This window comes from Lepeophtheirus salmonis, chromosome 1 (assembly GCF_016086655.4).
Source record: "Lepeophtheirus salmonis chromosome 1, UVic_Lsal_1.4, whole genome shotgun sequence".
Lineage (NCBI taxonomy): Eukaryota > Metazoa > Arthropoda > Copepoda > Siphonostomatoida > Caligidae > Lepeophtheirus > Lepeophtheirus salmonis.
Window position 1 is genome coordinate 5,285,629 of NC_052131.2, and position 27,576 is coordinate 5,313,204.

At 32.8% G+C, this 27,576-nt stretch overlaps 1 protein-coding gene across 1 annotated transcript; it reads left to right on the forward strand.

Annotated features, from left to right (window-relative positions):
• The first annotated feature begins 4,482 nt into the window (after positions 1–4,482).
• Positions 4,483–9,753, forward strand: LOC121114974 (UDP-glucosyltransferase 2-like). Its single transcript, XM_071894122.1, is given in 9 exon segments — positions 4,483–4,655; positions 5,038–5,319; positions 5,400–5,586; positions 5,943–6,218; positions 6,282–6,480; positions 6,583–6,696; positions 6,698–6,808; positions 9,122–9,287; positions 9,364–9,753. Coding segments are annotated over 8 exon segments (1,599 nt in total). The 5' UTR covers positions 4,483–4,655; positions 5,038–5,042; the 3' UTR covers positions 9,633–9,753.
• Positions 9,754–27,576: the final 17,823 nt, after the last annotated feature.

A 27,576-nucleotide genomic window follows, 5' to 3' on the forward strand; every position in this document is an offset into this window, starting at 1 on the left:
CAGCCATCTGCAATTTTCCAGGTGTCTACTTCATCCTCGTGCTTACGTCTTGGGGAAGTCCCGAAATAATGACAAGCTGTACCAGTTTGGACGTGTCTGATAGACCCATTAGGTTCTTCGTCTTCGCTAGGAAGACCTCAATCGACTCTCTTGTACTACATTTTCCATCTGTAGTTGTATCCTAGGCGGAAAATGGGTTGTGCGAGAAAGGACCCTTGAGTACACGAAAGATTCCCCTTTCTCCTTCATAGTCAGTTGATCGTATACAGAAAATGGATACAGAAGTACCCCTCCTTGATTTATCACTTATTTATTAATTTTTAGATTTTGGGACTATATATAAAGCAATTCAAATACTTACAGGTTTGGGGATTAACTTTCCGTCTGGAAAGTTTTTCCAACCATCCACAGAGTCTGAAACTATGTTAACATAATTGGGCAATTTTAACTAAAAGTAAATCTGTACTTGATATCTTTGAATGTATAGTAGAAGGTTGTCGGTCTGAGACCGTCAACAAATAACTGTGCAAAAGATTCGAGATCTTCCTATTTAATTCCTCATGAGACGATGGTTGTTGGTCCAAGACCTTCAACAAATACCTACGCAAAAAATTCGACCCCTTTTTGCTAAATTTCAACAGAGGCAAGGGTTATCGGTCCGAGACCTTAAAAAAATAACAGCACAAAAGATCCGAGATCTTGTCGCTAAATACCGCCGAAGACGAGGGTTGTCGGGCCGATACCTTCAACAAATAACTAGAAAAATTGGAAGTTTGAGACCAGCGTTTTTCGTTAATATATAAGGATCCTTCCTTACCAGGTTAGCATTTCATTCTCAGACGGCTCCTTTAAACAGCCAATGATCGAGATCTTCATATTAACGAGCTCGAAATGTTAGCTGCCGAGAAAGTGTTAAGTTCGATTTCATATCACTCACATATATTAATAAATGTAGATAATACAACTTTTCTTTTGTATTTATATTTAAAAAAAAGGTGGTACTAATATGAAACACCTAAACTATATCGCAGCGAAAACGTGGAAACGCTTGATGAAAAGAGGAATTTGAGCAGATTTTATCTGAATCCCGTCAAAAAGTAACACGGAAGCAGACTTTCGATCAAGGGAGTCTCTTCTGACATGGGAGTTCGGGTTAAAGGAAGAAGTATTCAACCAAATAACACCCCATTGGTTCCAAGGTGGATTTCTTCGCGTCATAGGATTTGCACGAAATTTTAAATTGCGTATCTTGGATGAGACAATCAAGTGGATGCCTTAGATGCGTTCTCCATCACGTGGAAGAAGAAGGGTTACTTCATCCCTCCAGTTCCTACAGTTACAGGAGATATCGAGGGAGTCTCTAAGATTGGAGGTAGCTAAGGGAACTCCCTTGGGCCTAGAAACTCATAACCTTGTAGAATTTGGGATTCTGATTGCATGGTTTATTTAGAATGGGCCTTTATTAAATCAAGATGTCTATTCCAAAGCAATTAATATTATTTTTTCTGATTTCGTTCCTCAACTAAGAGGACTTACACATCGGTGTTTTAAACATTTTTATAAGTTTTATTTAGAAGACGGCTACTCTCTCTTTAACAGGTTAGGGAATATGGTATTGAATTACTTAGCATCACATCCCACGTCTTCCTATAGCGCCATTGCAACAACAAAAGCGGCTTTAGTAAAAATTAAATTAATGCCAGAGGTGTTATCAACAGATAAGTTGTTGACCAGATTCAGGTAAGGTTAATTCAATTTAAATCCTCCATTACCCAAATATCTAGATACACGGAATGTTAAAATGTTCTTTAATAAATTAAATGATTCAGGGTGTCTGGATAGTTTTATGAAATAAAATACTGACAAAAAAAAAAACCTTACTTACATAACTTTAGCCATTAAAGCTGGAGCTAGTTCTTTAACTTTCCTTAGTTCAAACTATAGAATAAATAGAGGTTAATCTATTTATTCCCCTTTTTGGGTCTGGAAAGATTCAAGTTTAGACAATATTAGAAATGGAATTAATTTCGCAATTTTTCTCAAACGAAAGACTAGATTCAGTGCGACATATCATTGAATATGTAAATAAGACTAGAATACAAAGATTAATTGTGTATGACTTTGATCCGGAATTGTCACCCCTTTGCAACTCAGGCGGCTAGCAGATGGTTGAGAGAGGTCCTACAAATGACAAGTATAAACATCGAAGCTTTTAAAGCTCATAACTTAAGAGCAGCTGTTAGAGCTTTAAAAAAAGCTCATAACAGTTTAGCTCAGAAATGTATTAAGCAAGGTTTATGGTGTGAGGAATTACGAGTTTTTCATTGGTTTTAAAATGTTCCTATAAAGAGATAGTTAATTTATAATTCATAGAATATTATTTTATTCTTTAGATGCTGATATTAAGATTCAAAGTTTACGACGTATCGCGAATGGATTTAGAAATATTTAGTAAAGTATACAATAATTGTGTTTCAATTTGTATTCCTTCTTTCCAACTGGTTTGGAGTAGAACAACATTGTAGGATTAAAAATGTATAGCTACGCCATGACATACAATAGTAGATATTAACTAAGTTTACGGTATTAATGTCATATTTTATTACTAGCGTACATTTGTCAATAGTCCTCCCACTATCTCTTCTACAAATCGTCATTATCTGTTCACTGTTCATAATTCAAAATTTTGTTCAGATTAACTGAATATTAATTTCAATGTCGTCAAATTCGTAGCTAGTATTTGTGAAATATACAGACACTATTCGCTTAGAATCAAGCAAACATTATTATAATTATGTTTACATACCTTCTGAGGATAGTTTTTATGGACAAGTTTTCGTGGACAAATAATGATTGATAATTAGAAAAGAGCCATTTCACCAGGTATAATACTTGTAGTACCAGTTACATCGAAACTCATTAATTAAATTGGCATAAATATGATTATTACTTAATAATATTTATTGAGTTTAACCAAGTTACATATAATAAATCTATTAGTATAATATTATTCTGCCATGTGTTAGTTATTTTCTCCAACGACTAATATTTTCATCTAGGACAAGTGTATATTATCATTTTTGGAGTTTAGATACCCGCTGTTATTGATAAAGCCTTTGTTTATTTTGTGATGATTTTTTGTTTATTATTATACTGTCATTTGGCCATTTTCTAATATCTGATAATGTACTATTGCATTAAAGAGATCATTATGAATTTGTACAAATATTAAATCAAGTGCTGGCAATATTGACATCAACGACACTGATAAAGATGTCAAGGAGTCGTATTTTACATATCAGAAAAAATATATAGCAAGGTCCATTATATATGTCACACAATATATTTTATTATACGTTATTTATCCAATGATGTGCACCACCATTTAAAAGAAAATTGATAAAATATGAATTATATAGATTGATTAGTTTCACCTTCTTTATTTAATTTATTACCCTTCAATTTATTTATCTCGTGTCTTCACTGTAAAAATGCGTATGGAAATTATGAATGATGATGAAACAAGGGCATGATTTTCTTCTTTCAATCAGTCAAATGACTTATCTTTAAAAATATATATATATAAGTCGAATTCAAGAGCAAACAGAGTTCATTTCTATATTAACAATTTTATTTGATAAGGATAATTCTTTTGTCAAATTCTTAATATTTTCTTCTTATTTACGACATATATCAAATAGAAGCACAATGTTACGAGTATATCGTAAATGGAGCTGTTCACAAATATTTTTTTACGACCAGCCGTAGAATTTCATTTATTGAGAGTTAAGTTCGAGTGAAGTCTCAAAAGTAAACTCCAATATAATACGACTCTAAGTCAAGCCAAGAGTTTTTAGGTACGTGAGTTAGGCAATTTCAAGCCTTGAGTCTTATTAAAATCTGAACCTTGTTGATCTGACGATAAATGCTAGTCGAGTTCCGAGACTTTCCTATTGAGTCCTAGTCAAATCTGAAATTTCTTTTTTCTAGTACAAAGTGAGTCCTCCAGGAGTTCGAAGTCCCAATTTAATAAGAATTGACTAAAACCCGTGTCCGAGTCTCGAATTCTGATAAGTGAGTTATAATTATAATTAATTGAGGAATAAATAAATTGAATAATCTTTTCTTCACTTCACACATATATATATATATATTGAATGTACTAAAGAAAAGAGCATGCATGCACTTTGAATAGGTTGCGTAACACATTCAAGTCTTGAAGTAAAATATGTCTTGTCACCTCTGATTTCCTGCTCCCTCCTTGGCCCGAGTAACGCCGGTCACCCTTTGCATGTATTTTTCATCAATCCTAGTGTATTAATTAATAAGATTATTTAAATAAACAAATCTACATATTATCCTGCTCATTTGTCAAGATGTCTACGCAATGACGTTTTATCTTATTTTTTGTTTAATTATTACTTTATCTTATAGTAAAATGTTCTTGTAAAAGTAAATATTATGTAGCTTTACCATATAAGTATACTGATTAGAGCTGTTACTTAAGACAGTGAGGGTGAAAATCATTTGATTGCCATACTACTCTTGTTCTAAGAGGTAGTGAATTAAAATATTATGCAAGATTAAGTATTGTACATTTATTTAGTGTTTGTGAGTCTTTTAAGTTTATACAAAAATTATATGGAAGATTGAAAGTAAGTAAAGCTACATCTTAAGCTCATAGATTTAATCCGTAAATTGAGGAAATTGCTATTCTATAAAATTATCGGTTTGTCAAAAAAAATAAAAAAAAATTACAAAAATGTCCAAATTCCTTCCAATTTTGTCTCTTCCAAAAAAATAAAAAATAATAATACTAATGACTAAAATATTTTATCAAAAAAGCATGTGAACTAAATTTAAATATATATGTAATTTAATAAGAAATGAAAATATATATATATATATATATGATGTGATAGTTAGCTTGCAAACACTTCAAGTTAAACTACTAAATATATTGTTGCTTTCTCAAATTGTATTTATAGACTGTGATTATTGCAACCTAATAAATTTTAGTCAACTCTTCTTTTGAAGGAATCATGGTGTTGAGTAGGGATATTGGATTGATTTTTCTATTTGTCATTTTCTCATCTCAAGTACATGGGGGGAAAGTCCTATTTTTTTTCCCTATTTTACCAAAATCCATGCTTATAACGTTCACTCCTCTCGCTGGTAAATTACGTGATAATGGGCACGAGGTCACAATTGTAGCTCCCTTCATCTCCGGGTTAAAAAATGTCACGGAAATTCAATGTGATAAAGAAGGCAGATTGAAGAGTTTAATGGATAAAATTTCAGAAATTAATCTCCAATCCGGTACGTACATATCTAAAGTCATAAATCTGTCATGTTTGTAATTATTTAACGACTTATTACATTAATGCAACAAACTTTAGGCAGTTACGCAATTTCCGGATTTTTTGAGGCCCCTTCCGTATTTTATAAAGTTGCTCATGATTGTATGAAGAGTAAGGAAATTCAAGCTCTCTTGGAGGACAAATCCACGGAATTTGATGCTGTTGTGAGCGCACCTATTTATGCGGACGCTGCAGGGATTTACTTAGCTCATAGATTTAAGGCTAGGTACTACTCTAGCAGTCAGTGGCGTCCTCAAAATTATTTATGTATATAGATGAAATTCCTTGTGTTGATGAATTTTTTGTAGAACTATCAAAAATTAAACTTCAAATATGAAATTTTTGGCAACAAAATTTTATAGATCCATAGCTATTTAAAAAAAGGAATTTTTTTCCCAAAAATTCAAAAATCTATAGCTGTTTGTTAAAAAAAAATTCAATTGAGTAATTCAAAATATTACATTTTTTCGAAAAAAATGTAAAAAATCCACAGCTATTCAGAAAAAAATTATTTTCTGTGATGCCCCTGAGCAGTATCAATTATTATACTACATTCTGAAACTTAGTCTGTGTCTTTTTTAGCTCTGTTATGTATCTTTCCATTCAAGCATCATTACCTACCTTGGATCATTTCATGAATCAACCTCATAACCCATCTTACATGCAGAGTATTTTTTCACCCTATCAAACCGATATGAATTTCATTCAAAGAACTGGAAATGTGTTTCTTTCGTATCTAACTAGATGTCTTTTCGAATGGGGTTTTATAGCTTATACCGAATCCTTATTGGATGATACTTTGCCGGAGCCAAAAGATATCTATCGACCAAAAATAATTGACTTAATGAAAAATACAAGGTAGTTGATATTATTTATGAGAGAGCCCCACTTGAATACCTATCCTTTTAAAAAAATCCATAGTTTGACTTTTCATTTTGGACATCCCTTACTTTTAGACGGGAACAAGGCCATAGCTCAAAATACCATTTACTTAGGCATGATGAATTGTCAGGAGCCGGATTTTAATAAAAACATGGATCCAGATATTAAAAAATTCATAGACGAAGCCGAATATGGTGTTGTATATGTTTCCTTTGGCACTTTTCTTCAGAGTTCACTAGTGAGTTACAAGTCGAAACACTGACCCAAAAACCCATGGTTCATTCATTTTTTAAATCTTTTTTTTTTCAAATACATTTGTTGATTACTTCAAAATGAAAAGATGTCTGAGGAGTATCGACAAATTTTTATCAAAGCATTCTCAAAGCTCAAACAAAGAGTAATTTGGAAATGGGAAACAGAGGTCATGGAAGATACTCCTACAAATTTACTTCTCAAAAAAGTGGCTTCCACAAAAGGAAATCCTTGCACATCCCAATTTAAAGTTGTTTGTTAGTCATGCGGGCCAATCCAGCTTTCAAGAGACTCTTTGCTTCCAAAAACCTGCAGTAAGTTTTGATTTTACGCACAATTAACTAAAATATCTACATATGTAAGCTATAAACCAGGGTGACCGATCTCACTTTTCTTTTGAGGTCTCGTGGGCATATTATTTTGAAAAATAGATTTATAAATGTTCAGTTTTAAATACTATCAACACAAACTATTGAAAATAGGGCATAAATAGTCAAAAGAAAGATTTCACAAAATCCAAAATTATCTATAAAAAAATATCAAGAATTACAAGTTATTAGTGTTGAATCGGTTGGATCTTTTTTACCGTTCAACGGTCCTACGTTCTTAACAAAAAAGAAAAAAGGTTATGATGAAACTTCTCCAACTGAATTAATGGAGTTAGTAACTACGTTATTTCAGCTGTTGTAGTTACCATAAAAGACCAATAAAACTGGCTCTAGGACTGATACATTTTATTAGGACCTGACTGATAGGATTGTACTCTTTTTAATTTTTTTTAGAACAATCCTATAGTACAATTTTATATAATTTATTCTTATACCTATTTATTAATTTCAAAGGAATTAAACAACTCCCTCCCCTAAAACTAATGTTGTGTAGACTCCAGTCAAAAAATTAGAAATGAACAAAAAGGAAATTTTTGAGGAGTTGTATAATTTATCACATTTACTCATGATAAGGACAATTTCTACGATCTTTTTTTTTTTTAACTTTCAAAACATATGAAAATAAGACCCATTTCATCTTTTTATCATGAAATATCCCAAATTATCGACAGCAACAGCTGTCTTTTGCTCAGAATATTATCAATTTTCCGAGGGATATCCTATTTTTGGGCATGAGAAATAAGATAGCGCATACTCAGATGAATTTTGACTGCGCTCACTATTCATAAAATACTAGAAACATGTAAGCGAAGGCTCAAACGCTACAAAGGGGCAGAATAATTGAGAAATTACTTCATAACAATATACAGTATGTCCAAAAATTGATGGTGGTTTAAAAAAAAAATAATTATGAAATAACCAAAACAAGTGATTTTTTGGGCGAAAAACTTTATTTACTTCCCAATATGAGGACCTTTCAGCTTAATAAATATTTTTATGCGTTTTGACATCCCTTTATACAGATTATTTAAAGTATCTGGTGAAATTTTTTCCCAAGCTTTTGTCAGTTTAAAAAAAAAATCATCCTTTGAAGTTGCTGGCGCATTTTCATTGAGTTCCCTCTGGACCAAGGCTCACAAATTTCCAATAGGAGACAAATCAGGACTGTTTGCAGGCAAGGTGCCTTTGCCCCAGAAATAATCCAAGTTTTTTGAACACTACTTTTGTGCCTTTTTGGAGTTGTAAAATGGCTCTAGATGTGTCAGACAACATTTTCCTCTTCAAAGGATGTCCAGTTTTTGTAAGCTATGAGACAAAGCTTACATCAGAGACTTGTTGAGGATTTCCGTTACTTAGTACTCGGTAGTCTCAGTTTGATTTCGTGGAATCAGATGAAGATCTGACACTGCCTGCTGGCTGATAACGGCCCAAACCTGAAATTTCATTTTATTCCGATCAAAAATATTTTTTTTTAAACTATAAGAAGGATATTTTTAATACCGCCATCAATTTTTAGACTTACTGTATATTCATAAGACCATTTGTCATATTTTTATAAAAAAATACCAATTTATTACTTTCAAATATTCTTCTTAATGTATATGTTTGACTGTTTGCATCTAATAATTACTTTTTCCCCCATATAAATATGACAAATGGCCTTATAAACTTATGTTATGTCATTGTTGTAATTTCTAGGTCCTTCTTTCCACTTTGTAGTGGATGGGCTTGAGCCTTCGCTGACTGGTTTCTAGTATTATATGCTCTATGTGAGGAACATTCGTACATCTTATTTTATATTAGATAGGAAGGTGCCACTCTCTGTTGCACATTTGGAATAATTGACAAATAGCCAAAAAATATAATATCGATCGAATTTTGAAATAAAATTCTGGGGGACCAAGTAAAAATTTAATTTGTCATTAGTATTGTCATTATTTGTTGAGGTTGAGTGATTACAACCGAAATGACTAAAAAAAGTATTTAGCCGACATATGATTTTTTCAATTGAATAAATTGTCTCACAATTTTGATTCGAGTCCAAAATTAAACAATCCAAGTCGAGTGGACAATTTGTCTATTCAACATAACACTACCTAAAAACCGATATGAAACCAACTCAAAAGAGAACGCTTGAGTCAAATGACCTCCGTTTTGGAGAACTAAAATATGTTCACCCTATTATAATATAGGTACTTTGTTTTCATATTAATAATATCCTACCTCGCCATTCCTCAGCTCTTTATACCCGTACAAGGTGATCAAAGACAAAATGCGTATGAAGGCGTTAAAAAAGGAATGGGACTCGTTATTCCGTATCAAGAATTAAGGGAGGACAACTTCTTATCCTCCATGGAGTCACTCCTACAGAACTCAAATTATACTCAAAATGCTCAGCACTGGGGTATTATAGTTATAGATACATACATAGTATAGTATAGTAACACTTAATGCTATTTCTTTTTAAATCCATTCCATAGGCGCTTTAGTCATGGATCAAATCAATCGACCTTTGGATCGCGCAGTTTGGTGGATGGAGTATGTCATAAGACATAAGCCCTGTCATCACTTTGTACAGCCATTCCACAAGTTGAATTTTATTCAAAGAAACCTAATCGATGTCTATGGATTTTTGACATTGATTTTAGGATTGATCATCTACGTGAATTTCAAGATAATTCAATGTTGTATTCACCGTTGCTCACGTCGAAGACAAAAGAGTGTCAATACTAAAGTTAAAGCACAATAAAGAGGAAATATCATGTCCTCAGTCTATAATAATAAGGAAATGTTCTCCACATTTATGTAGTTTCTCGTTTGAAAACCCTTTGCCATTCTTAGTGCTCGATTCTATACATATACACATACCTTTAAATATTTTCAAAAATAAATTATTTTAATCATAGAGACTGTATTTATGTTTTGCACAGATATAATTTTTTATTCTTTTAAAAACAAAAATAACTATCAGAAAATAAGAAAGAAAATGGGGAAAAAGGTTATTTGAAAGAAGGTTACTGTCATTTTCAAGAACATAAATAAAATTAGGTACATAGAGGAACTTGCTTGTAAATGCTTCAATAATAGATTAATATTGTATACCATGCAAAGAATCAATTTAAATTTCAAAGTAAATCAAGGGTGTCCCAGGTTTATATATACATATGTATATATATTTTGCAAGGGAGGAGGGGCTGGCTTTTTCGATTTTTTTTTTGAAAAAGGAAAAAAATTTCAAAAATCCATAGCTATTCACAAATAATTAAAAAAATATGTAGTAATTCAGAAAAAAATGATATTTTTAATTTTAAAATAAATTAAAATTAAATTGAATATATTAAATTTTCAGGGAAAAAATTTCAAAAATCAATAGATTTTGACAAAAATTTCAAAAATCCTCAGCTTTCACAAAAAATTAAATTTTTTTGGAAAAAAAATTCAAAATTTAATTTATAAGTATTACATTTTTCAAATATTTTTTTTTTGTTCTACTTCATAATTTACCCGAATGAAGAAATTTTTTTCTAGTAGACAGCAAAAATTCCTTAATTTGGGAGTTGGCTCTATGGGGCTTCTTTCCACACGTCGTGTTATAATGCATCGTATATAGGGCATTAAATCATGTTCATTTTTGGTATGTAGAAATAAGAAACTGAAAATATTTAAGAAGAGATCAGCTTAGCTGTCGTGACGTTTCATTAGATTAGCTACAAGGAGATAAGGTACAGAAGGGTTGACCCCCCCCCCGATTAAACTGATATAACTTAGAACACTGATTTTTTTTGTTAGTCTGCCCGTCCCTACTGGGTTTGGAGGCCTTCCGTATCTTATGGGGTGAAATCTTCCGTGGCAGGCTCTCGGACAATAATAGAGGAAGGACATAAACAAAAATCTTATTCCGTATCTTGCAGGATCATAGATAGCGATGTCGATCCTTAATTATACTCCAAGTCCAACGAGGATCCTCAAGATTACTCTTCGTATTTTCACGCATTAGTGATTAGGGTAGAGTAGGGTCAAATGAGATCTTGCATTGGAGGCTTGTCCTAAGAAACTTAGCTAACTTTTTCTAATGTTCCATGTTTCTATGTAATTGTTGCATGTCTTATCTATCAATTTCATATAGATAACATTCCTTAGTAATTGGAAAATAATCTAGAAAAATTTCAATTAAAAAAATTGACGGTATGTTTGGGTCAAATAGGTGTATATCTAATACACCTATTATCGTTTATAATCGTTTATAACTAAAATAAACAAGATTGTGCCCTTAACGGTCTGCAGTTCAAGTGGTTACGGTTCTTGAACCGCTAGATCCGGAGCCGACAATGTCGAATCGAGACTGCAGTCGAGACTGCAATGTATTACTTATCAGTCTCGGTTCCTGTGCTTTTTTTCCCATATAGAAAATAATATATATTCATAAAAAATATATTAGCTTTAATCAATAAGACCATTTTCTGAGTTTTTTTGTGCAATTGCAGAAGGCCGTTTTCCAACGATTTTTTGTATATTGCCAGTGTGATAAAGTTTTATCTGAGTTCCAAATAGTTAAGGGTTTCTTATGGATATGGAAAAGGTGTTTTAGGCACCAGACAGTGTAAATACAAGAGGGAAGGTGTGGTCTAGATTATGGATCCAGGTCTTCTACTAAGCTTGTCAGGGCCCTATAATATGGTAACTATAACATTTCTTAAGCCAGTGTTTCCCAAACTTCACTATGTAAAACTCCCCCTGCACTAATACATTTTAAACTGAGGTCCCCATTATACAAGTTTACAGGCCCCTGTGGGAACTTGGGATACTACACACTCTGCGTATAAGGTAGCCGCTGCCCTGTTTGTATGGAATATCATTTCTTGGGCCCCAATTTTTTAGTGACGCCCCTTGTTTTAAGTGCTTGTACCAACCTGATCATGCATTAAAAAGAACTGAGAACGAACACCGGAAATTGGTTTTTGGAATTTTTGGAATTATAAAAGTCCAAAAATTAAACTTGAAATATGATATTTTTAGAAAAAAATATCAAAAATCCATAGGTATTCTCACAATTTAGGAATTTATTTAAAAAATCTATAGCTTTTCACAACAGCTGTATACATAAAACCATTATTACTATTTTTGTACCTCGGTTTTTAACATACATATATCAAATACAATATTCTTCAATATTATCATAAAATCTTAAGGGAACGTTGTTTTTACTTCTACTTTTGCAGTTATGTAATTTATTTCCACACTTGATAGTAGCCGGTATACAAATGCAGAAGGCTCAACTTAAAATTTGAAAAAAACAAACAAAAAAACTCAATCAGCTAGTTCATTATTCTAGTTATATGAGCAAACTCGAATAAAAACTGATGGGATGTCTCCATTGACTGTTTACAAAAGAAACATGTTCTCTCTCTCTAGGTTCTACCATATATACTACCCAAAGTTAGTAAATTGGTAACCACTCCGTACTTGATCCAAAATAATAAATTGTCTGTCAGCCCTCTGATTATCTCGCCGACCGAGACAATAAAGACAACCCTATCTTTCTTCTTCTTTATTTGATCTAAAAATTGATTTCTTTTTGATTTGTCCACTAAAAGCATAATCAGCCTATTGTTTCCTATTGATGGCCGGTATCTCCCTATTTTAATATTGTTTTGTTCACACATTAAGATCTTAAGAATTAACGTGTCTTCTAGAGACTCACACGTACACATGTGTCTTATATAATAAAGCTTCCTATCGACTCCTCATTTTAATCAATTCCATTTAACAGGTAATAGTTTATGGTGCAGTCGAAAATCAAGTGGGTCTGGTTAGATCTGTGATGGATTTGATGTCGTTTGAGTAATTTTTTTTTATTATAGAGCACTACATGCTAAGTTTTTCAACGCAACTTTTAAAAAAATAGCTTTGACACAACCTATTTTCATCATTTCTCTTATCTTTGCTTTTTTACTCATACTCTGAAGCTGAACATAATTCCTACTGATCCGAGTAAATCGATAAATATGTTGAGGGGTCACTTCGATAAACAGCTTTATGGATACCTTTAGTTTAAACTAATTTCAATGACTCGAAAGAAGAAGTACAGTTCAATGAGAAAACAGAAGATTTCAGGCTTCAATGGAAACGTTATAATACTGCTTAAATGTGTATATTCTCGATGGAGGATATTACAAGTGAGGGTTTCAATAGTTGAATTTGCTTCATTAAAATACTGAAATAGAGTTCTGCGACGCATTACTCAATAAAGATTAATTTCATATTAAAGAAGATCATTCAATATTTGATGATAAAGCATTACTGGATAAAAGTAATCACAAATCTGTTAGTGAATCTCGTATGGGCAATACATTAAAGCCAAAGGAGATTCCTCAGAGGTTGTTCACTCTTGAAGAATTCAATTTGTGGACAGACAAATTTTTTGCTCATTATAATCATAATGAGAAGCATCTTTCCGGACAAAATGCTATAGTGAAGCGACAACTTTTTAACAATTTGATTGAACCTAATTTGATTAGTGATCTTCAAACAAGAGATGATTTCACAGATAAATGATCAATTTGAGAAAATGGTGGATGCTTAGAGAAGCTTCTAGAAATATTTCTTCAAGATAACCCTCTTTTTTGTCGTTGTTATCATTATCAACGTTATAGACATAAACACGGACAAAAAAATTCCGAGTGTTCGGCTGTAAAGTTGTCAAAGATCAGAGAACGTGAACTTGATAAAATCAATAGAGAATATATTCTTTTACTGGAATTGATTCGATGCCTTGCAGGCGATAATTTCAGAGCTGAATTTTTAAAACAAAAGGATTTGACTGTATACGACTTTGTTTCCATTGCGAAAAAGATGCCAAACTGCTGTATCGGCTTCCAAATCAATTGGATTAGATTGAGTCCCAATAGCCAAGACTGCAGGTTCTTCCTACAAAACGGCAAGAATAAATTATTAAAAGACCAAGAATAAGGAGTAACAAAATGGATCAAGAAAGTGCTGCGGATGTTGTAGTTATGGGATCTGTCAAAGAAGAAGATGCCCTGCATTTGGGAAGAAATGTACAAAGTGTTGATGATTTAATCATCTGGTCAAAGTTTGTGGCATGCTTGCCAAGGAGAAAAGTGCTCGTTCTAAGAGTAAGAATCGTCAATGTGGGAACTATTGCTACTGGAACACCACAAATAAACTTGTAAGGATCAACAAAGTGCCTTCTGATTCTCAAAATATTGCGAGATATTATTGCCATGAATGTTGTTAGGACTTATTGAATGCTAATCGAACTCAATGATAAAAAACGAATTTTTGCTGCAAATAACAGCTCTTTAAATTGTGTTAGGACCTTAACATTTCAAATTAATCAACTCTTGCAAGTTATCTGTCTCGACGTCTCTAAATAATGAGATACTACTCGGATGGTAGATACTTCGAAGTTTAAGGGGGATTCCAAAGAGTTTTCTGTGCACCCCAAAGGTTTTCCTTAAAGCTATTGGAGTTGATAAAGATGTTACATCCCAACCTAGAGAGAGAATCCGTGAAGCTACTGATACTTTTAAAATTGGGATTGAACATGAAGCTAAAGGACAACTCAAGGTTATGAAAGGTTGTCCTATGAAAATTCATCTGAAACCAGTTCCAATCAAATCATTACACGTTTACCATGCTCGCAAAACTCCACATGCATTTAAAGGTGCTTCATAAATAGCAAGTTGGAAGGAAAGAGTGGTGTTCTCCGATATCCTTCGATCCAAAAAATAAAGGCAAGCTAAGGAAAGTGATATACCTTGTCGAACTTAACAAATATTTTGTTTATCCTACACATCCATTTCCTGCTCCCATGTACATAATTGTATCTATTCCTTCTGATACAAAGTGTTTTGCTGTATTTAACTGTTTACATGGCTTTGACAAATTCTCCTAGATGAAGAATCAAAATCTTTAACTACTTTTATTACTGAATTTGGCAGGTATCGTTAAAATCGAGCTCTTATGGGCTTCGCCAGTAGTGGGGATGAATTCTGTAGTGGAACTGATAAGGTACTATCAGGCATAGGAGGTGCCAAAAAAATTAGTTGATAACATTCTCATATTTGGAAGAGTCTCTGATGAACTTCTTTCAAGGATTTGTAATGTTTTTGCTAGATGTGAAATTTGGGTCATTGTATTATCAAAAGAAGTTTCAACTTTGTGAAACTTTGAAATTTGCTGAATATATTCTTTCGCCAGAGGGTACAATACCTGATCCAACTAAAGTTAGTGCTATCAAGAATAAATAAATACTGGCTATGGTTCCTCTTCAAGGTATTTTATCTAAAAAGAATGCGTTTTTGTGGACTGATGAGCAAGATCGAGCAATGGAATAAGTCAAAAATGTTCATATTAATCCTAATGGGACTGTTCTTAGTCATTTTAATCCAAGTTTACCCCTTCAGCTATTGACTGATGCATCTTGTACTAACTTTGGTTATATGATTCTTTAGCAAAGTTCAAATAATTTATATAAAAATAACAAATTTAATCGAATAATCACTTGCGGTTCACCATTTTTAAGTACTGTTAATTTTTTTTTGTGCTGTTATCGAACTGGAGTGACTTGCTAATCAATAGCACACACTCTTTCTCGTGCTCCTGTTTTTCAACCAAAAGATAATTCTGATATACTTATCCGTTTTACAAAACTACTAACAGAACAACTGGATCCTGCTCTCAAATCAATAACTGATGCCGCATATCAAAATGTTATTCAAGTGTTGAAGGACTGTAAAGACTTGAATAGTTAACCGAATAATCATAGTGTTCTGAATTACTGATGGCAATGGGATGAATTATCTATCGATGAAGATTATGGTCTTCTCCTTCATCACTCAAGAATTTTTCTCCTCACTGAAGCGAGAAAAAGGGTTTTACAAATACTACAATTGCAGCAGACGGAAATAGAAAAAAACCTTTAGGAATCTACGACAACTTTACTTTTGGCTGAATATGAAAAATGATATCGAATTGTTTCATTTTGTCTTGAATGTGTCACAAACACTTGAGCCACAAATTCAAACAATTTCTTCTCGCCCGTTTGAATATGTCTCTTTTGACTTAGGGAAACAGGATGGGGCTAATTATCTAATTCTCGCAGATCGATACTCTGGATGGCTATCTCTGCTCTAGAAGATTGGTTTTTAGATTATGGGAAGCCTCTTAATATAAGGTCTCGTGGAAGGGATGGAATCAAGTCAAAAAAAATATCAAAACGTAATGAAAGTTTGTACGTGGATTCTCATAATGGGAGAAGTTATATACGAAATAGAAAAATTCTTACGTACATTACCTAGTCAATCAAAAGGTAAAGTTACTTTTAATAACAATAATCAGTTTCTGTTTTATTAACTTAAAATTCATTTATATATGTTTTTTTATCACCTGTAAATTTGGGGGAAGTGATGGGATCTCCCTATTTTATTAATGTTTTATTTACACGTTAAGATCTGATGAATTAGTTATCTTCTAGAGACTCATGCTTACTAGACCTATTCAAATTATAACTTTTTTTTCAAAACCTTTTAATATTTGACTTTTTCCCGTTTTCCAAGGTCTATAAAAACTAAATATATCATTCATTTAAATATTGGGCTGCAGATATGCCTGCCGCATGGGCCTTGATAATTTATTGTTGGTGGCTCAAGAAACAAAAAATTGTTATTAACCCTTTATTTGTGTTATTATCTTGATGTACACAAAAATAGAATATAATAAAATAAAATACATTTTTTCCTTGAACAAAGCTAATAACTATATACAAAAAAACAATGGAATATAACATTCTAGAATTACATAGACTCTTAATGGTTTAAATTAGATTTCTTGAAACTAATATATTTATTTCTGTGGTATTCCACAACTTGCAGCAAACAGTTTCTCTGCTCTTGGTCGGTGGTAATCCTAGTTGCAAAGTCACTTATGAGTTTTACAACTCTTTCAGCAACATCATTGGTCACTTTTACTTACTTTACAAACTCCCATGCTGCTCTATAGTTTTCATTATTTTCCCATGTACGAATCGGTGTAATAAGCCAGTTACTTTTCAATCCAAAGGCGTCAAAAGAAAATGTCACTTAGGTCCTACCAAGTCTGTGAGAAAGTTAGCTTGAGTGACGACTGGAAACACCGGCTTATCTTTTCAATAACACTCAGGCTTTTCAATTTTTGATAGCTTGATTTCCAGGTTTTGTTTTATAGGCGTTGTCATGCTCTCATGTGATCTTAGTAAGGTGAATACACTAATTCCTAAGTCATATACCAACCATGATTTCTTATTTTCTTCAGAACAGAGATTGCGAGTTCATTATCATTATGTTGATAGTGAAGCATGTTTTTAATCAATTGTAAATCGTGGGTAGGAGTATCCGCGGCAAAATTTACTGTTATCTAGTGTTTTTTATAAAATAAAGCCAGATATTTATTTATTATCTCTATTTAATGATGGCGTCCTTTTTGTATTTTAGTCCACTTGAAAATATTAACATTTTCATACCATATATATTATTGGTCATGAAACAGGCTTGATAAATTGTACTGGACTTGGCCCAATGAACACCTCGACTAGGTTTCTTACGGAGAACAATGCTAATTCTATGAAAACTGCCCTTGGAGATGTCTTTTCTAGAAATTTTTTTATGGCATTAGTTGTTTTTTCTTCATGGGGTCCAAATCTTTTTCAACATTGATAAAATTCTTGGATTGTCCTTATCTAACATGGACTAAATTTCTTTTAATTTACTAAACATTGTATTGTTGGGACGCTGACTCTTCCCAGAAATAGCCTCCCATGGTCCTCCAATTATCACCTCTGATATATTATGTCTGCAAGCGAAGTAGAAAACTGTTCTCCCAAGTTTGTCTTACATCATTATTGCTGCACCTTTCTTGATACCACTATTGCTAGCTGTTGTGTCAAATCCTACATCAACAAATAATAAGTGTGGAACGACGTAGCTCAATGGACAACGTGCTGGGCAGAATTTATTCTCTTGAACTCAATGTGTGTAGGTTCGTGCCCTTGTCGTTCCTATAGATGGAAAGAAATGTAATATAATTTTATATGGACTTCAAAGAAGATTCCAAGGTCAGATGGAGTAAATGTAATACTATGATGTTTAATTATACTTATCAGTGCAAATCTATCTGACCTGATGTGCTAAATGAGTTCGTAAGCACTTCAGTGAACCTACTTTTATTTTTTTTAAAGCAAAGTTTGTCTGTACGTCCCAGCAATCCCAGGTACTTCCGTTTGTATATAATATTAAATAACCTTTATTTTATGCGATTAAACCTCTGGATTTCCTTTTATATTTTCTTGAGTATTTTAACATCACAAGGATAAATTTACAAAAAATTGATTTTTCATTCTTGTACATAGTATACCTCATTCACAAAACAATACGAAATTCATCAAATAATTTTCCTTTTATTATGAAATTGATTTCTATTTTAGTAAATGTAGAATCCACATTGAATCAAAAAAAAAAAAAAGGAGTAGTCAATGGTAATATAATAGTAGGCGATTAAACTTTATTTCCCATAGGTTACTCTAAGCCTCGGTTACAGCAACTCGACTTAAATTTAAGTCAGTCTAACTGTTATGACGTCATATTTTCTATTTTTGATTAATGTTGAATCCTGTAGAGCATTGGTTTCTTGGTCCTTATTTGTTTGATCTAGTTCAGTCTTAGGACCAGTCTTATGAGTTGTTAGGAGTATTGGTCCTTGGAACCGGTCTTTAAATGTGGGTCCTTGAAATTTTCATAAAAATATCTACATATTCCACCCTTTCTTAGACCCATTAACCCTTTATGCAATCCCACTTGGCATCAAGGATATGATTGAATATCATTATAAATAGGTTAATAGCTATACAGTTTGGAACTGGTCCTTAGGCCAGTCGATTATTTGGATTTTCATAAAAATATTGATATTTATTCAGCCAAATAAGATAATACCTTATAGAAAAAATAATTATGCATTTTTTGCTTGATTTCAATGCTTTATAAGAAGTGTTACAATCATCCGATTTAAGCCAAGTATGCCTTGTTCTGTTCAATTACTTGTTGCTAACGATTATCCAACTTAATAATGCCCTTTTTGTAGAAACCCTTGTCCCTATTAGTAGAAAAAATATGATAATTTTTTTTCACAGGCTCTATTGAGGATACATTCATACCCCCAAGCGCGTTGGCCATTAATAGGAACACTCAGTGCCAGGTACTGACTGTAAGGTAGATGCATAAGAGCTTCCCATACAAGCTTCAGACCTTCTTTGCGTCATGAGAGATGTGTGTGGCCTGGCGTTGTCTTGATGAAACACGATTCCTCTCCTATTCATCAATCTTGACCGCTTCTGTTCGATCGCCAACCCCAAAAGGTGGAGTTTTTCACAGTAGAGGCAGAGTTGAGCGTTTGGCCATAGGGTTCAGCTCATAATAGATGATTCCTTTCGAATTCCACCAAGCATATAGCAACACCTTCCTGGCAGGCAATCCGGGTTTGCCATAGTCTGTACCCTTCGTTGGCTTTCGACTTGGATATCTGTTGCTTGACATTAACGTAAGTGATCCATTTGTCATCACTAGTCACAATCCGCTTGGGAAATGTAAGATAATAAGAATGTAAAATATGGCAAATTTCTTCCTTTGAGACCTCCATACTCGACGCATGATAATTCACGACTAAACCGTTCAAGCCCATTAATATCGGATCGAATACTACAATCATGACCCATGCACCTGATATGACGTATTGCGCCAGTACCTAAGAAGTTGAAACAAATACAAAAATATAAGTTCTTACAACGTGGTGTCAAGAAGGAATATGTTAAAAGACAACTTTTTTAGTGAAAATAAAGAACTATAATTTCAAATGATGGAAAATATCGCTGTTTCTGTTATGTTGTTTCCTTTTTGGACAAAATGGTCCCACAATGATTCATACAACCAGAAACACAATTTCAACTCATCAATAGACCAAATTCTTCCATGTTATATCGCCCAAGATTAATACAAATAAAAGGTTAACCATAATATTAATCGGGCTTGGCATAATTTTCAATTTGATGTATCGTAACGACTGCTGGGTAAAAAAGACAAATATTGACGTCATAGAGTATAACAACGGTATATTAATAGCATATAAGTACAAGGAAGACGATTATAAATTATATGATTAACTCATTGACATCACTATTAAAAAATATGGTGAAAGTCAAATATCAGTCAGAAAAGTATTATGGTATTTATAACCTTGTATTTCTATGAACCTTGGCATTGCATTCAGATTTGTGGAATGAATTATAATACTCAATAATTTTATTTACACTTTAAAATCTTTAAATAGTTTAAAGGGATTAATTTTTACTATCTTATGTGGAGTTTGCCACAACTCTAAAGGGATAATTAATTTGTTGGTCAATTTTGACGATAATTCGTTGAAGAATACAAATGTTAAGTTAAGAAAATATACAAAAATCTAATTTTATTTTCTGCCTTGCTTTGGAAAATAATTGAATAAAAATTAAGGGAATTTTGGATGTTGTAATGAGAGCGTAGTTAAATTTAGGCGCCTTTGTGAGAAAATGTACATTTAAACGTCTATATATCTAGAATGAATAAACTACCTTATTGCTCTCAAACTTTCTCAATTATCACTATGTTCTATTGGTGCTTAATTAAGAGTTATATAAGAGCAAAACATGTATCTATATTAATAAAGCAAAGTCTGTATGATCATAACGGGGGGAGCAAAAGTCCTGCTACCATTTTGATTGCCTATAAAATTTTTCAAGGAAAAGATAAATAAGTGTGGTTTTCATAAAAAGTTTAATGGTTTTTTTTTTTGTTATGATTGGAAAATTATATTTCCTAAATGGTTACTGGGATCCGAAAATAGAAAAGAGAAATCTTCAATTTTACGAGGCAATCTTAGGATTGCATTACTGTACTCAACTCGTTGATCATGATCCCTCAGTAGCAATTTATGCACTAATTGAATTTTGTACGGGAACGTTTTAAATCCTTTTTCAAAATTGCGTGCAGAAATGTGTAACTGGGAAACACATCTCCGAATGGATGTTTCTGGAGACTCTGCAACACTGCCGCGTACCAGAACCACATTTTCAGCGTTACGAGACGTCCTTTGTCTTCCAGAATGAGGTTTGTCTGCTGTTGTACCGTACTGTTGAAAATACATTATTATCCAATGCTTCCCTTTCCATAGTTATCAGATTTTCATGGTTTTTAAACAGATACCTATTTCATCTGTTCTTATGTATTACGTCTATTGTCGAGTTCGAGTCAAAAAACCACATCGTTCAACCATAAGTTCTAAGAGCCCAATAAAAGAAGAGAATTGGACAATCTGCGAACTTGTCGTTTTGTTAAAAAAAATCCATTTCAAAATCCTGCTACAGGAAATAATACCAACATTCAGGTTCACTATTAAATGATAAAAATCTTCTTGTAAATTTTAGGCTAGATAGTAGAAATCGTGCCAAGTCCGCCTCCAAGTTGTTCCTTGCTTCTTTTTAATGATGGAATGTATGATTGATAAAATAACATTTTCTACCATCTTTTTTCCTCCTTAGTCGAATGCTCTCCCATTATCGGAGACGAAGTAGCTTTATATAATATCAATGGAATTACTTGTGTATTATGTATATAAGTCGATACTTTTTTGTAATTTAAAATTTCTCCACTCTGCTAATTTTTTATAGGTCAAACTGTTAAGGAAGTTAAGTTTCTTAACGTTACTCTGTATCTGCCCCACTTAATTGATAGAACTTCTAAACTTTCTCGTATTATGTAACCTCAAACTTCAGTGTAAGATATCGGAGTCCACTTACAAATTGATAGTATTACCGTTTTATACTGATTGACTGCAAGGACGGACTTTGTCTAAGCAACCCAAGAGACTTTCAACCCTTTTAATAAGCTGTTTCTCCAATTTAGCATCTACCATAAGAGTCATATCATCAGGATACATATCAATTATTTTCCTACTGATCCTAGTTGAATAACAAATCCGCCATGTTTCCCTTTGATAATATTACTGAGTTCTTCAATTGCTGCAACGAAAAATAAAGGAGAAATCGGGCATCCTTCTCGGCAACTTAGTTCCAATTCAATTGATTTACACTTCAACCCACCTATAGATATTGTCGAAGCTCCATTAAAAAATTAAGCTCTAATCGGATAATAAAATTTCTTACGGAAGATTTTTATAACAGTCTTCATACTAAAAATGTGCCTGATGTAGTCAAAATCTTTTGAAAAATCAATAGCTATACCTGCGACATACATTTGACGTCCATTTACCGATTCTATTGCCGCCTGAATGTTCTAGGAAACATCAGTGATTCTCCTCCCACGAAGAAAACCTTTTGCTCTGGACCGGACTTCATGTTTAAAAATGACTCAATTTACTGCCTAAAACTCCAACAATAATTATATATGATTCATTAAGCACAGTTATGGTTCTCCAATGACTGAAGTCCGTTCCATTACCTTTTTTTTTTTGGAGTAAGATCAATTCTTTCCTTAGTTGGAAGACGGCCGTGTTCCTCCATAAATTTACCAATACACTTTAAATAAGGCACAATTACATTCTTCACCACGACTTAAAATTCTCCAATTATTCCATCAGGTCCACTAGCTTTATCAGATTTAAATTTCTAGTCTATTAAATTTCCAATAATGTCTTCGAAGAAGATTGCTCCCTGTGTCTCCTTATAGGGGGGAAGTTTTTCTATCCCCTCCTACAATATTTTGAACGCACTCATGAAAATAGTTCAAGATATCCTCCTTTTTTACCAGTCTTTTTCCATCCACCATTACTAACTAAACTCCTGTTGTTGGTGCAACAAATTTTCTTCCCAGCTTTTTAGCCGAAGACTAAACTTACATTACTTTTCAATTTTCCTTTTCTTCTCTTCATCAGCTATAAGATGAATTCTAAAAGTATTGATTGTACCTAACGCATATTCATTGACAGAAGGAGAACCGTGTATCATAATAACGTCCAAGTTATCATTGAATTTTCTGTTTGTTTCTTTTTTTTCGTTTGAGAAAATTTCTGGTAGTGACTTGAATAGTATTACTAAGTCGCAAAGCTATCCTCGAAGCAGATAATGTGTGATCAAAATGTATTGTCAGCCTTCGTTGAAGACTTTGTTGAAAATATTCATCCTCCAGTGAAGTATTTTGAATTGTTTCGTTTTATAATCATGCGTGAAATCCTATTGTAAGATCTTGTGGCCAGATGGGAGCTCTGGGAGGTATTTTGCGATCCTTGTATTATCAATAAAACTAGATAAAGTCAAAACTAAATCTATTCTTACAGTTTGTTTCCTGTTCTCTATGAAATCTTTTCATTCGGTGAAATTTTCCTTAATAGATCAACCATATTCGTCTCTAACATTAACTTCTTCAAAATTTTCAAATTTGGACTACTAAACTTATTTAAATCCACATTTATATCACCAACAATAGCAATAGGATTTACCTTATAAAATTTATAGTTTGAAAAAATGTCGACTCTCTCTCACTCGGACCATACGCGTTGATTAAAAAGAATTCTGGTAAACACCAGTAGTTTAGATCTAATGTCATTCACTTTTTCCGTAAAATTCTTGGACACAAATTGAACAATCTTGAAACCAAAGTAAGGATCCTACGTTTTACACCAGAGTCAGTGTAGAAAGACTAAGGAGGCAAGAAGTACATGTTTTTCTATATGAAAGGAAACTAGGGTCTTACGCAGGCTGCTATATATATATTTCTGCCCTAATAATGAAAATGGGAATATTTATCATCAAACATGGTTTTATTGTTTTTCAAAATATTCTCCAGCATGATTCTTTTGCATGCGCTCAAACCAATTGTCAATGCTCTTTTTCCACTCCGATTGAGACACCTCCAAAACATACGCATAGATTCATGATTCATCACCTGTGACGTTCTTAAAAACGTCTTTGAAGCACCTGGAACGTATTTTTCAACATCTCTTTGCACTAATCGACACGAGCCTTCTTTTGAGCGATTGTCAAATGGTGCGGAATTCAACGAGAACAAATCTTTTTTACGGCCAGGCGTATATATAGTATCGAACGTATGCTGGTGGAAGAAATGCCAAAGGATGCCTCTATCTCACGGTATGTCACATGACGATCTTGTATTATCACTTCATGCACGGCAGTAATTTTCTCTGGTACAACGGCCGTTTTTGGACGACTTTCACGGAATTATCATGATAATCCACGTCGAAAGTTGTGAAAAATGATCGCACGAAAATGTTTACGACTTAATTCCATTCTTTTGCCAAATTAATTTTTTCAAGTATCCATAAACAATATAAATGATGGTTGTACGTCAAAACTTTCTGAGTACGAATATGCTATAAAAATGTCAAACTTACTAAAGGAATTGTCCAATTGCATCTGGCAACATTTAATTTAGCCTAGGTCATAAATATATATAGCAACCTACGTCATGTCTTGCAGACAGATAATATCTGGATTTAAGGTCAATGGTCTTTTCACATACAAGTATCAATATTCGCATTTACAAAGTGGTCGGTACATAGAAAAGCCTGTCTCTCCTGTATAACTATTATTCAGATAAACTATTCTCTTTTGATATCTTCTCGAGGACTGGAAGATCATTTGGCAATATTTGGAGCATTCTGGGGTCTACGAATAGGAGAAGGCTTCTCACACACATCTTGACGTTTCCTTAACACCACTTGCCAATCAGACGAACAGATTATGAGGCTTCTGAAGAAAAGCCTCTCTCCTCGTTCAACCTATTCCTATCATTTTGTCCATCAATATAATCCTCTCCTGAGAAGGGGATTGATGATATTTCGTAAATTTCAGTCCTTTCCTTTGAAGTAGATCTTTTGAACTTTCTCGTCACTGCTTTTTAGTTCATTTGTATTATGACCTTCATCATTTTCTTGTAGAACTTCCTTTTCTAGAATTTTTAGGTAATCCGACCAGCCTTTAGCAAAATGACCCTTTTCATAACATTTTGCACATATCTTAGGTTGACCTAAATAACTGATTCTGGTTTTGAAACCTTTGAATGGAAGAAATACTGGTAATGAACAAATAAGGATTATGTGTTGAGCGAAATTATCATTATTTAAACCCTTTAATCTCCCTTCATGAAAAACACATGGTTTTGAGCGATTGATAATAGTTCCATATTCCTCTAGTAATAAATTAATTTCTTCATTTTCATCATCTTCATATGGAGAGTGAATTATAACTTTCTTTTCAAAAATAATGGGATTTCCAGAAAAATATTTCATCTACTACGTGAGCAAAGGCAATGCCAATGTTCAAATCTTTGTTAATAAAAATAATATTTATAGCACCAGGACAAACATGGAAACCATTAAGTATAGAAACATCAAGTGAAAGAGTCCCAATGATTAGGTGTTTTACTTCTTCATACGTTGGATGGATGCTTAAGTGAACGATCACCATCAATCGTCTTAAAGGGCTATTATGATCTTGCTTTTCATAGCCTTTGCGGCTAGATTTTTTTTCAACGCATTTAGATAATTATATTGTGGTTGAGACACACTTGAAGATTAATTCACTTTCAGCTATTAATTTCAGAATAAATTAGCTGGCATAATTATAAGCAAAGGTAAAAATCCAGTGTGGAATGAACATGTTAAAAAAAGAAACCAAAAATCAATATGGTAACCCTAGCGACTTGAAGAATGTTTTGAAGGAGATAAATAATCATGCCCATGACGTTTCATTAGACCAGCTACAACCAGCTGTGACAAGAGAGGTAGGAAAAAAAAGGGTATAAACATGGACAACCCCTAGTATTAATTCGATTTCGATCCCCAATTCTACTTTGAGTCCAAAAGTCTTTTATGAGCACATATGAATGTTCAAACAGATTTTGTATACATGTAGGAAAGGATTTTCACTACTCAGGAATAACATAATTATGACAACTGCTAAGAAAACTAAAAGTCGTCCTTTAATCTACCAATTACAAATAACAGGCCTGTTAAAAAAACACACCCGATTTACACGTATGTTTATAAGTAAAGTTAAAATCCATTGTAGAATGGGTATGTTCAAAAAAGAAACCGAAAATCAACATGGTAACCCTGACAATTTGAAGAATGCCTTTAAGGGTTGAAAGAATAATGCTCATGACATCCCATTAGATCAGTTGTGACAAGTGAGGAAGGAAACAGGATATAAACAATGAAATTCGCTAGTATTTATTCGATTTCGATCTCCAATTCTACTCTGAGTCCAACAAGGATTTACAATTATATCTCTGTTACAAATCCTCAGAGTTACGTTCCGTCTTTTATGAGCACACACGAACGTTCAATCAGGTTTTGAATATGGTTGAATTTATTTAGGAAAGTATGTTCACTACTCAGGAATTAAATAATAATGACAAATGCTAAGGAAAAGAAAATTAGTTCTTTATACTACCCTTTACAAATTAAAGGCCAGCTAAAAAACACACCCGATTTACGTGTATGGTTATAAGGAATCACTAAAACAAATCTGTTTCTCCCGTAATTCAAGAGGAAACAAATAAAATAATATCTTCGCTTCTGAGGTACATGTAAGGGGGCTCTTTCCTTATTTCTTATAACAACAAACAAACAAACACATTGTTTAATATGTGTACACTATGACTTATGAGTGAACAAACAACAACATCAATAAACAACGTGTATTATCTCAGGTGTAGAGTCAAAAGAAGAAAAAAAAAATCTTATTCAAGGATATCCTTATTTCTGCTCTTAAAAAACAAATAATATACGATCTTACTAGAATTCTTGAAGAACACTGTATCCTATGATATCACAAAACCCCAGAATGTCAATTATTTCCAGATTAAACTATGATTATTTCACGGAGAAATAAGTAACACGTCCCCTCTCTTAAGGTTGATTCATTATTAGGCAGTTCCCTCTCAAAAAACTTAGAATCAACATATTTCTTACGGTTAGTTCTAGTTTTTCTTTAAGGTAAAAATTGCTCACCCTATCATCTGCGTAAATAAATAGTAATACATTTACCTGTAATTATAAAGAACCGAAATTTGCCTAAAATATTAAATACTTACATTAATTTACTACTGGTAACTTAAATAATTAATTGTAATTAAATGAAGTCAATAATATATACATGTGTTGCACAATTTCATGCTTACTAACCCTTTACTTGATCAAAAAAAATCCTAATTCGTGTCTTTGAATAAATTTTTGTGTGCACTTTAACACGAACTTTGTAAAACTTTTGAATATTTTTTGTCTTCACATTATGACTCTTGAGTATGGATATATTTCCTGTTTCTTTTTTATGAAGATCTTGGCCGATTTTAGTTACATTTTTTGAAGCATTAAAATTTTGGGCTCGAACAAGGATGCGAAATGGTGTTCCGGCTATAATTGAATTATTTTCGAAGACTTGCTTGATAATTTATATAAACCCTTATTTTTAGTGCTTTTTTTGACTGTGGGACTTGATAGTTGTAGAGTTATTTCCATTCTTGGAACAAAAATCTTATTTTTCCCCATTCAAAACATTCTATGTAGGTCTTGCTAGAAGACAAAGGATAAAAAGTAATATCATAGCCTTTGTTGTATTATTTACAGATATT